Genomic DNA, 12,590 nt, shown 5'->3' with positions numbered 1-12,590 from the left:
TTACTGGGTACTGAATATATCTCGTAAATGCACATGCATTTCAGACACAAGTGATTTGGGGAATTATTTGTGATTCTTATTTCCTGTCTTAATTAGCATGAGTGCTGATTAAGTGAAAAGTCTTGAGACTTTTTAAGGATAATAATAAATAATGTAATAACTAATAACTACATAAAAGGGGCTACATTTATAAACTTTTTCAATATTTGGAATTTCAAACTTCAGAATAAGCCCTGGTTCTATTACGTTACAGTCCAGATTCCTCAGATACACTAGAATCCATTTAGTGTTAGTCAGATATCAGAAAATTGGGGAAAAAGAAAAATCTACTCTTCTCATACAGGTAGTAAGAGCAGTGATCCACTTTAATATTAAACCAGGTAATTTTAAATGTGTCATTTTAGTGGCAACATAAAAGGTTGGCAGCATAAATAAGATTTTCTTTCACTTTAGAAACAACATTCTTTATATTAGTTAATATTTTAATTAGTCCAAGGAAAATATTTCATATTAAACTATTTAAAGCAAAGGAGTAGCAGTGACTTGGAAGCATCTGTTATCAGGATGGATGGGACTGCAGAGCATGTGTCAGAGTGAGGTATACTGGTGAGGAGGGGATTGAATAGTTAGGGTTAAACTGATAAAACATTAGTAATACACGGAGTGGGGGTGGTTTGAGAAATTCTTTGAGTTAAAGTTGACTTTGTGGTTGATTGCATAAGGGAGAGAAAGAAATCATTAATGCCTCACAGGTCTCTGATTAGAATGCCTAACCTAGTTAGTACCATTAACCAAGTTAGGGAATAACGTTGAAAAAAGACAGACAAGTTTAGTTATGGGCTGGTTGGATGTGAAATTGGATGGGACATCCACTGGGGACATATTTCTTTGGAAATCACAAAGGAAATTAGAGAACTTGTATCTTCTGTTGAGGTAAATTAGTAGATAAAGTTGCACAGGGGAAGGGAGCATGTGACTAGAAGACTGAGTAGCTGAGGACACACTAGAAAGCTCCAGTGTGTGCCACACTAAATTACTAGATGGCTTAAGTTTTTAGGTTCGTAGAAAACCGAGGCTTTCCATTGCTTAAGTTGTTTTTTTTTTTTTTTTAAATGAATAGTGAATACTATTCAAATAGTGTTATTTGAAATACATTTTAAAAGATTTTCTTTGATGCTATGAATGAAGCAAGAAAAAATTACCTAGAATTTTGGGTTTTAATCTATATATTTATTTTAGATTGATTCTCTAAAAGATGCCTTTGCAAGCACTTCTGAAGGTAAGAAATACATCTGATCTATCAGTTAGTGTGAGAACACTTAGAATTGTGTGTCTGTGTCCCTTAGAGTAAGTGAAGACATACCCAACTCTAAAATCTAAATCTGAGTTATAATGCCACCAGTGCCACTGATTTTACTGTGTGAATAGAGTAAGCGATTGTACCTCTCTTTTCCTCATTTTTTAATCTGTAAAATAGGGACAGTAATGTCTCCCTAGTTTAGGTTCCTAAAATTATTGGGAGAGAATATGTGGAAATGCAGAAAACACTTTATAGATCTCAAGGCGACATAGAAATTGTGAGACATGAATATTGACAGTTATTTCATAATTTAGAAAGAGATATTGTTTCTGTGCCTGGTGTGTGAGAGAGAATTGAAGTGTACCATGCTGGGGAGAGATGTAAATCAGCAGAGTTTTTACATTTCTGGGTATTTTGGTAGGCAACCTTTGAATATATAATTAACTAATTGCAATTTTGCTGTTTTTCTCAGGTCACAATAAAACACCTGTTTCCACTCGTACCCGAAGTAGTCACCTAAAGCGGCCAAAGATTGGAAAGCGGTTTCAGGATTCTGAATTTAGTAGTTCTCAAGGTGAAGATGAAAGGATTTCCCAGATTTCACCTACAGCTTCAATAAACAAGTAAAGTACTGCTTATTTTACTCTCATTTGTTTATTCTTATTGTCATATCATTAGCACTTAATATGTGGAAGCTATTACTCTATTGTTTGTGTAGCAGATGACCTCGTATAAGAGTTTGTATTTGAATTCTTCTAAGTTTATTGATTATACTTACCATTGGTGTTACCTTGACAGTGTAATAGGGAGATATTGCTAATAAGAGAAGAACTAAAATCATGAGTTTTATCTCTTATGTGTGAAAATCCAAAAGAATGTTCTAGTGGTTGTATAATATCCAGAACTGAGTCATTATCACCAACTTTAACAGTAGCTATAGTTTTTCATAATGCTTAAGTTTAGTTAACCTAAAAAGCCCTCAATTTTCCTTTATAGCTGATTCATTTTACTGAGTTATTGGATTTAACTTAAGAATAGTGATAACATTAATAGTTCAGTCAGTTCCTATAAAGAGCTTATTAGCTGTGGAATTATTTTACTCAGTATAGAATTCTGTAACTATGCTAATTTATTGTATAGTTGATTTTAAATTGGGGTAGTTGAATACATATATAAATATTTATTTGGGTGAACAATTCATGTTAAAGGCAAATATAAGTAAATATTTAAATTTAGTAATTTGTGAAGAGTTCAGATAATTATGGTTTTCTCACTGAATAGTGTTTTGATATAATACTTTTTAGAAAAGAACGTAACAGTATATTTTAAAATGAATATCCCAGAATTATTGTGGAATTTTGCTTGCTTTTCATAAATAAAGGCTAAATGTTTGAAAGTTTACTCAGATACTTCTGAAGAGTAAAACATCACCTTTGCCTGCAAATTGACTGTCCGGTAGTTTCAGATACACCTATCTGTACCTATGACACAGGTTAAGAGCACTGCAAGGTGAGTTGTGATGGTACAATGATAGAAGTACAGAATGCTGCAGTTACACTTAGGGGAAAGTGCAGCTGGTTCTAGTTGAGGGGATGGAGCAATTTGGCATTTGGACCAGTCTTTAGAGATAAGTAGAAACTGAACAAGCAGAGTTGAGAGAGGTTTTCTAGTCTATGGGTTCACAAACTGTGCTCTGCAGGTCTAACCCAGCTATTACCTGTTATAAGTAAAAGTTTATTATAACATCCACACACATTAGTTAACCCTTTGCACTCCGAACCATTCTGGACATTGGCTACCAATGTCCCCTGAGAGGGGACAGTGGAGTGCAAACGGTTAACCTTTACTTTGGTTGCTTTTGTTTCATAGTGAAGTTAAGTAGTTAGACAGTGTTAGTAGTTAACTAGTAATTAGTAGTTAAGACTATATGACCTACAAAAGCTTTCCGTGATTATGGGAATGTTCTCTGTCTGCTTCCCAGTATGACAGCCCATTCCCAGTGTGCCCCTGGAGCACTTGAACTGTGTATGGCTGGTGCAAATGAACTTTTTAATTTCATTTAATTTTAAAGAAATTAAGTGTAAATAATGACATGTGTTTTGTGGCTAATGTATTATACCATGCAGCTCTACTAAAGGTAAAGCTAGGAGGAGTGTTGATTACTGATGTATAAGAAAAATGGAAGCAGCTAGGAGGAGAGAAAATTATAAGGGTGTGATCTTGTTAGACTTTGAAAGAGGCACATTTTATCCTCTAGGTCATAGAGAACGATCAGGTGTTTCTGATCTGTACTGTTAAAGTACAGATATATGTATTAAAAGCAGCTGTAAAAGCCATAATAAAGAATGCTCTGCATGTATGAAGACAAATTGAGAGGAAATTACAGTGGTCCAGAGAGAAATGGGGCCTGAAGGAGGACCATGAAAATGGGAATAGGAAGTTAGCGATGTTTGAAAGCATTTTGGAGGTAGAATAAATCATATAATCTGTCCAGCTGATGTTTTTGAGAATAAAAGGGGCATTATTATAATAATGTGTCATTCTGGAACAAATCTGTAAACCGGACTGTTCCAGATAAACTGGGATATATGTTCATCCTAATAGAATAAGATCCAGTTAGATATAGAGTAAAAGAAGAGTCTAGTTCCCATGATTGAGAAGATGGTGATATTATTAACTAAACTGTAAAACAAGGTAGAAAGAGAAAAAAGGTTTTGGATTGTAAAATTTGAAGTTGTTGACTGAATACTTAGTTGATTCACTAAAGTATTATTTTGTTAATAGATTTGTGAAATTTTATATTCATCCTTAACATAGCAAATAGAATTGTTTTCTTTTGTTTTCTAGATTGGAGTCTACTGCACGCACATCAGAGAGCTCAGAAGAATTCCTGGAAGAACATGAACAGGGCGTGATTGAATTTGATAATGAGAGCAGCGACCGAGATGCCCGACCAGCACCTGAAGCCCAGGCACGCTTGGAGAAGCAAGATGGTGAAAAGGTGTGAGATCACTTATTAAATAAAATGTATGAAAGTAGGCCATACTTGAACTTTTTTCATCATAATTGTTAGAAAAATAGAATGAGTATTTTGGAGTATTAGTAGAAATTGTGTTTACTGTTGAAGAGCATATATTGGGCAAGATCAGGTACTAAAATTGGGGAGAGAATAAAGTTACAAGTATCATTTTCTGTTTCAAACTGAATTTATAAAAATTTCACTTACAGCAAACATAGAGGATGTTTAGGTAGTAAGGTCCCTCAGCGCATTTAAAATATAAGCTAATTTGTGGTATTAAATAGGTGACACCAATGATGTGATTAAAAGGTCTGCGTAGAGAGCCAGTTAGTATGACTTAACATCAAACCAGGTCCTTCTTACACCTGTTTTGATCAGAAGGATAGGAATAGAATTGATTTTACAGATTCCTGGAAATAATTATTTTTTTAACAGTTGAAAACAGAGAAAAAGCCTTTGTATCTGATAGGATTTCTGCAGCTCAAGTATTTGTCCCTATCTTTTTCTTCCTCTCTGTCCATTTCCCATTATTTTTATGTAATATCTTCAATCTTTTCCTCTCCAGATTTCTTACTTCCTTTCTTTATAAATCTTTTACCTGTTTGCCACATCTAGCCAGTAGCTAAACAGTGAAACTACATTACCAATTTTATTTCTTTAACTTAATCCAATTTGCTCCTGCTTCTACTTTATAAAATTGTATTTTTATTCATTTATTTTTTTAAGAAAGATTTATTTATTTATACAAGAACTGGGGTACAGTCAGAGGCATGGGAGGATAAGAATTCACCAGAGACAGAGCAGGGAGCAGAACAGGAAGACGGACCAAAGATACTGCTGAGGGGAGCAGCGGGCAAGGCAGGAGAGGTCTGCTGCACCATGTGGGTTTCTGCCTGGCTGGTCGGGAATCAAACCTGCACTGCAGAGGGTGCGGACAGCTTCACGGCGCTGCGCTCAATCTGCTGCGCCACCAGGGAGGCCCTAAAGTTGTATTTTTAAATGGCACTTTTTCTTTTTAGAAATTTGGGAAAATAAAGCACATTCTGAAAAGACATTTATTTGCATCTAGAGGCTTATGCAACTGTATGTATTTTTGCAATCTTTTAAAAAACATGAGGTAATACTGTTGGTACTTGATATAATCTGTTTCCTCTATCTGACATCGAGCAACTACTCTTACAGGTCATCTGTGACATTTCCATTTAGTTCCAGTGACTTTTCTTGTCTGCGTTGACTGCTCTGTTATCCTCAAGATCATCTACTACCCTGGCTTTAAAATGTTGCTGTATTTTGGTTTCTTGTGTTTCCTGCCTGTGGAGTTTTCTTTTGTTTTTTTTTGATGCCTCTCTTCTTTTTCCCCTTTACTGTGGACATTCCAGAAGACTCAGACCTTGACATTCTGCTCCGTTCAGTTCCTGTTGTCTATTGAAAATGTATTGATCGACTAGCCCAGCTTTATCTCTGGGCTGAGCAGCAACCTTAGACTTACTAACCCTGTGTTAAGACTCTTGTCTTGTGCCTTTTCCTCCACGTGTTCTCAAACTTAAAACTTGAGGCACTGAGTTTTTCTATTCTGTTGCTTCTTGCTTTTACTTACCAAAATTCTATTTTGGGGAAGTTTATGCTACTTTCTCATTTTCTTCCTTTTAACATTTCTCCCGTACTGGCTAGTCCTTTTATGAGTCTTATTATAATTATCATTGGTGTGCAACCTATTCTATTTACTGTGTGACTACATTAATTTTTCCATTCCTCTGATTTCAGTGTACCTCTGGAAAGTTTCTTATTTGACTTCAGAGGAATATATAATCTAGTCAAATCTATATGACTACATCAATTCTCTTAATTTTTAAAATGGTAATAAAATGCCTTCAAATTATTAGAAATATAAGACATTAAGTAGAAGTCTCGTAAGTTGATCAACACTGGAAGAAGAGTTTCAGAAATTGGAATTGTTAGATTGCTTTTTCATATTTAATGTGATTAAGGTGCAGGACTGTTCAAAATGAGACTGGGTTAGATGGACAGTGAACTGAGATTGAGGGCTCTGTTCTCTTAGCAAGAACTGTATCCAAACTCAACTTCCTTCAAGACTGGTGGAGCTTCCTACCCCAGGCAGAGTAAACTAACTTTCCACAGGCTCCTACAGATTCCAGGTTTACAGTAGCTGGTGTTCTGTAAGGATCTGACACCAAAACTAGACACTCTGTTCCCTTTATGCTTAAAAGGTTTCTCCCAACAAGAAGAAAGAGTAAGAAAAGGATGGAATCTGAGGCCCACATTGTGTCTGCAGAGCATCCTGTTTCTGTCCTCTTTCTCCATAAGAATTGTGGGAGCATGGGGTACTTAGGGATTCTTTTTTTTTTGTGGGACCCTCCGCCGTCGGCTGGGGAACGAAACCGGCGGTGCAGAGGCTGCAGGCAGCCTCGCAGCCCAGTGCTCAACCGCTGCACCACCAGGGGAGGCCCGGGATTCTTTATTGTTTAACTGACCCTGCCTTACAAGTGTCCTCTTTCCTCCAAAAGATTTTTCCTTTATCCATGCCTTTATAATGTAGAATTTATCTTGAGTCCTAGGGCATGACAAGAGGAACTGAGAATGGGCCCAAATTTTATATAGTGAATAAGAGTCTGTAATTGTATCTGATCTGACTTCTCCCTCTCCCGCTCATGGTGTAGGAATCTGAATTAGAGCCTATGAATGGTGAAATAATGGATGATACTCTTAAGACCTCACTTACAACTGAAGAGGAAGACTCCACTAGTGAAGTTTTAGATGAAGAGTTAAAATTGCAGTCTTTCAATTCCAATGAAGACTCTACAAATCTTGTTCCATTGGTGGTAGAATCTTCAAAGCCTTCTGAGGCTGTTGCACAGGATAAGGTAAGGGGAAAAATAACCTAATTTGTTTTGGAATTAAGGTGATACAGAGTACACAGTATAGTCCACCTTAACATGTATTGTTCTTCAGGAAAATGAACTTTCATAGTTTGCATTTTAAGAAAATGTAATCAGTAACATTCCATAAACCTTACTCATTATCTGATACATGGTTACAGTGAGTTTTGCTTTGTAGATTTAGGGAAATGCATAGAAAAATGGATAAAGGCAATTCAATATTTATCAAATTCAGTATTTTAATATTTACCAAATATCCGAATGCCTACTGCTTGCAATCTGTAATCAATACGTTTGACTTGTTTACTTAGGGACTATGGAATATTTTTCAAGAAATTTAATTTTTGCTTTTGAATATTCAAATTTAAGGCTGAACTATTACATAACATTATTTTATTAGTGTCCCACATAAATAAACATGTCCTTCCTTTATCTAATGAAACCATAGTCAGACTTCGTGGGGGGCAGTGTCGAGTCTCAAGGGACTCCTGGTTCTGGCTCAGGTAACACCAAGGAAGTAAAATCTTTGAATTGATTCATGGTTTTGGAGAATCTTGATATGAAATTGAAAATATTTTAAGTACTTTTTGAGGCAAAATACTTTTATCTTTAAAGCAAAAACTAATGTATCAAGATTACATGAGACAATTTTTTTAAGAAATTGAGTTGTATTCAGACAATGTATATGATTAACAAAAATAATCAATACTGGATCCTTTAAATTGCAGTTCAGTGTCCTTTCATATTCGGATCAGAGAATGACTTAAGAACTGTGGGAGTTTATTTGTTCACTAGGTGTTTTATTTTCAGACCTCAAATATAACTGACTCAGAAATAATGCTAGAGGAAGGCCCATCTGATGAAAAGGGGCACGCTGAGGAGAAATCAACACTAGTTTCAAGAAAGAAAGCTCATTTTGGGAGTTCAGACAATGCTGCTACTACCCCGAATGAAGAACGATCTGATAGTGGTTTTCCAAGCTCTGTGATAGCTGAATTTTCTGAAGAATCGATTTCTGAAAACTTATCACCCCATACTACTTCCTCACTGGAAGACCAGGGTGAAGAGGGGGTAACTGAGCCCCAGGAAACATCTTCTGCTCTTCCTCAGAGTTCTTTGATAGAGGTGGAACTCGAAGATGTGCCATTTTCACAGAATTCAGGACAGAAAAACCAGTCAGAGGAACAGTCTGAAGCATCTTCTGAGCAACTGGATCAATTTCCACAATCAACAGAAAAAACTGTGGATAGCAGCTCAGAGGAAATAGAAGTAGAAGTGCCTGTTGTAGACAGGCGGAATTTAAGAAGAAAGGCCAAAGGGCATAAAGGACCTGCTAAGAAGAAAGCCAAGCTTACATGAGTGAAGAAGAAATATAGATGATAAATCCTCTTCTTTGTAACATAATTGTTTTTAAAATAAGGCAATTAATAAACAGCATGGGGCATAGGACAAAAATTTCCAAAATTTCAATTTGAACTTATTTATGATGCAGTTTTCCCTTCCCCTTAGGGCCTATAGTGACCATTCTTTTTAATTTTTTGGGATATTTTGTGTAAATAGTTTTCTTTTTTTTATTAGCCATGTTTCAATTTTGGGAAACCAGATCATAGTATATTTTCTTTAGTAGTTGGGGACATCTGACCATTAATACTTCAAAAAAATATATAGTAAAAACTTTGAAAGTAGTAGGCTTTCCATTACTTGTAAGGATCACTGAAATCTTTTATACAAAGGGTTTTAATAGTAAACTTGGTGAGGGTTCTAGAAGTTTTATTTTAAATACCAAGCTAGTCACCATTTTTTAAAACTTAGGCATGCCTAAACAAAAATGTCAATAAATCAGAATAAATATAACTTTAACTCAATGAGAGCACAAATAAAGAAATTTAAGATCAAATGCTTAAAGAAGGTGATATTTTGGCCTCAATTCTAGCTGTAGATGCGGTTTCTACCTTAGACTGTGGAGTACACACACAATCTGTATCTAGTTCTCTCTCTCTCTAACATCTGATATTAATAGTACTTCTAGGGATTTAACTTTGTCATGTAGGTACTAATATAATTATTTAAAATTTCATTTGAAGTATTACTTTGCCTTAATTTTTGTTTCTATATATTCAGGTACAAGCTTAAAGGGTATTCTTTCACCTTTAATTAGGTATATATTCCAACCAATACATTTTAACTTGAACTATCCTGTTGTGATCAGAGAAATAAACTGGGAATAATACTTTTGTCCTCACCCGGTTAATGTGTTGTACTCCAGAGATATGAGACTCCTCCTTAAGACTAATTCTCCTTAGTTTTCATCTACTTGCCTAACTCGTGGAGTAATACCTGTCAAAAGATCAGCCTGCCTGCCAGGGTAAATAAAGCCCCGGCATCCATTTTGAGGTAGGTTTGTAATCGTGTCCTATGACCTTAAACCTAGGTAGCGGAAATAATGCTGCCCTAAGACCTGTCCTTACAAGATTGGAGGCTTCTCTGTCTCCGTGGTCTTGCTCACTCTTCATTTGTTCTGAGGAAAAGCTTGCAGGCTTGCCTGTATGCATATATTGTGTTGCCACTGCAAGCCTTTGCCTGGGAAAAATAAAAATGAAGAAACCTCAACTTTAAATTTTTGCAGTTTATTTTTAATGAACAAAATGGTCTTAGAATCCAGTCTCTCAACAATTCTACTCTTTTGAAGTATTAGGTGTACTCAGATTTGCACCTACGTTGGAGAATGCTTTCAGACCATTTAAAATGTTTTTAAAACAGCCTAATCCTCACATGAAAAAAAAGTGTTAGGATTTTGTGACATTGGGGTCTAATAACAATTGATGTTGAAAGTTTATTCAGTCTATAGGCAGGTGATGTCTTTAATTTTGGGGGGAATGCTGGTATTTTAGGAAGACCTAATTAGTTGAATTAAAATCTTGAAGGAAGCAAAATAGCAAACCCTCTTATTTGGAGAAAAATTTGAAACCTTGTATCCATTAAATTTTCTTTAATTACTGGCTAGAGGTAAACCAGATTATTTCACTTAAAATGAAAATTAAAGCACTTTCACCATTTGTTTTTCACCAATTGCTAAGTGAAAGAATAGGCATGACTAATACTAGAATGTTTATCAAAGTTTATGCCCTTTTATACAAACTTAAGACCATAACTAGGGAAATAAAGATTTAGTAAATACTTAACCTTTCTACTTTTAATTTCTTAAAATAGATATAAAAACCTAACCCTCTTTTTACATTTTTATGTTATTCATTATTCTCTTTGAAATGCCTTAAAAGGGTACAGTTTAAGAAAATTGAACTGAAAATTCTTGACCTATGAATACAGTTGCCAAGTTAGCAAAAAATGTTATTCATATATAATCACTGGGGACAAATAGTATAAACTTGTTAAACTTGTTTGGCTTATTCTTAGTGCATTTTAAGCAATTTCAAAACCTTTTGTTTAGCACACAGGAAAACTTGTTATTTTCTGCTAGAAAATGTTATCTTGGTATTTATAATGGTTGAGTTCAGTCACACAAAGAACCTAATATTCATTTTCAATAACTTAAGTTCTATACACAGTGAGTATAGAGTTTATAACAAAACTTATCTGCAAAAGGAAATCTAAATAAACTTACTTAGTTTGTGGAGGCATTGGAACAACGTTCAGAATTACAGAGAACTGAAATTTGATTTCAACCAGCCCGTCTAGTCGTTGAGTGTCCAGTCACATTCCATAGTCCTTTGTGAACTGTTTTAAGTCTTGTTTGTGGAGAAGGAGTTTACTTCAGTTTGTGTAAATACATATATATATTTCCTTGTGTAATATAAAGCAGACAGTTATTAGGAAAATTTTAGTTCAGCTTCCAAGTTTAAATTATTCAATTGCTAGACATCACAGAAATAAGCATATTTAAGAATTTATTGTAAAGCTTCTCTACAACTTTAAGGTGAGATAGGGCCTATTATGATTTTTTTTATAAAATCAAATAGCATGACAGAATGTCACTCTTCTACCTAAAACGAGTCTATTCTCATGGTGTTTCCATTCTGTGCAAAGAATTATCACAACAAAGATAATTATTAGTGATTGATGGTTTACTTTCAGCTGATTATGAACACTAAAGTGGTTTCAGTGACTTTAGAAAAAAAAACTCTTGAAGGTTAATGATTGCATCAAGTTGAATCTTTACCTAGTGTTTAACTATCTGCTCTCACTTTCTGCTTTACCCTTAGGGATTACCTTCTAAGGTTTGGTCACACCAGCAAACTGAAACAGATCTTACTGTAAATAAATGATTTATACTAACATTACTCATCAGTGTAATAGTATTTTAGAAACTTCTGCCTTGTATGTCCACTAGTAGCAATATGGTAACTTAAGGTGTTACCCCGTCTTTCATGAGTGTGATTAGTTACAAATGTTATGCTTCTGTTTGCACACTTGATATCAGGCGATCTTTGTACAAGTAATTTGCTTATTTTTCATTTAAAAAAATAAGCAAACCTGTTTTGTAGTATTCAGTGCTTACCTTTAGTCGATTTTTTTGTTGTTTAACCTTCCAAAACTTAAGTCGTTCACACATTCCTCATGTGTTAGTGGCAGAATCATTTGTTAAAATCTAATTGTAAGGTTCAACTTCTGTCATCCTTAAAAAGTGGCTTTATCATACTGGATTGTCATTTCCAAGGAACTAGGCTTTCTTTTCCTAATTGTCTCTGTGTTCTTAAACTTCGATGTTTATAGAACTTAAAAAAGATGTTAACCTTATTCAGAACAGCCAGTCTTACTAAAGTTTGTTTTCCTGGTAGTTTTTTTTTTTTTTTTTTTTTTTTAAAAGCTTAAAAGCAGTGATTAAACCTTCTATTTTGTGATTGTTTCCTGGTCTGTGTTTTGAAATTCTTTTCTCTTGTTTTATTGATGCTAATGTCTCTAGATACTGAGTTTGTTTAGATGCGGAATGGTTTTGTTAAAGGCACAACTAATTATATTGGTTGCATTTAAAAGCAGACCGTAAAGAAATACACAACTTAAAACAATGCTTATAGGTTAATGTAATACTCAGATACACTGTAGCTTAAAGCCTTAAACATTAATTTGCATCACGAAAGTGCTTCAATCGATAACCCTAAAACATGACCTTTTTAATATTATCTTAGTAGCTGTAAATAAATTTCTTTTTAAGGGTATCTATCAGTGTAGTCTTTTTAAAATGATTTTATCTGGAATTATTTAAACCAACCATTCAAAAAGTATATACTACCCCAAGTTTAGAAAATGCTAAAAATACAAACATTTTGGAGGGTTTTTTTTTTTTTTTTTTTTTTTCATCACGTTTCAAATAGAAAATAGTTCTAAGGAGGTATTATATACATGATGAAAGAGGTAG

The 12,590-nt window shown here is 34.5% G+C and overlaps 1 protein-coding gene across 4 annotated transcripts in view; it reads left to right on the top strand.

Annotated features, from left to right (window-relative positions):
- The window catches only part of FAM169A (family with sequence similarity 169 member A), a 42,059-nt gene extending 29,542 nt beyond the window's left edge, over positions 1-12,517 (top strand). For all 4 annotated transcript variants that reach the window (XM_037529715.2, XM_037529713.2, XM_037529714.2 and 1 more), the window contains 5 exons: positions 1,240-1,279; positions 1,773-1,923; positions 4,148-4,301; positions 6,998-7,201; positions 8,027-12,517. In XM_037529715.2, coding sequence (XP_037385612.1) covers positions 1,240-1,279; positions 1,773-1,923; positions 4,148-4,301; positions 6,998-7,201; positions 8,027-8,575 — 1,098 coding nt within the window. In that variant the 3' untranslated portion in view covers positions 8,576-12,517. The remainder of the gene's footprint in view (positions 1-1,239; positions 1,280-1,772; positions 1,924-4,147; positions 4,302-6,997; positions 7,202-8,026) is intronic.
- Positions 12,518-12,590: the final 73 nt, after the last annotated feature.

The sequence above is a fragment of the Talpa occidentalis genome, unplaced genomic scaffold, assembly GCF_014898055.3.
Source record: "Talpa occidentalis isolate TD23 unplaced genomic scaffold, MPIMG_talOcc4v2.1 talOcc4.6, whole genome shotgun sequence".
Classification (NCBI taxonomy): Eukaryota; Metazoa; Chordata; class Mammalia; order Eulipotyphla; family Talpidae; genus Talpa; species Talpa occidentalis.
The sequence above is the reverse complement of the archived record's forward strand: the minus strand, read 5'-3'. Positions and strand labels throughout refer to the sequence as shown.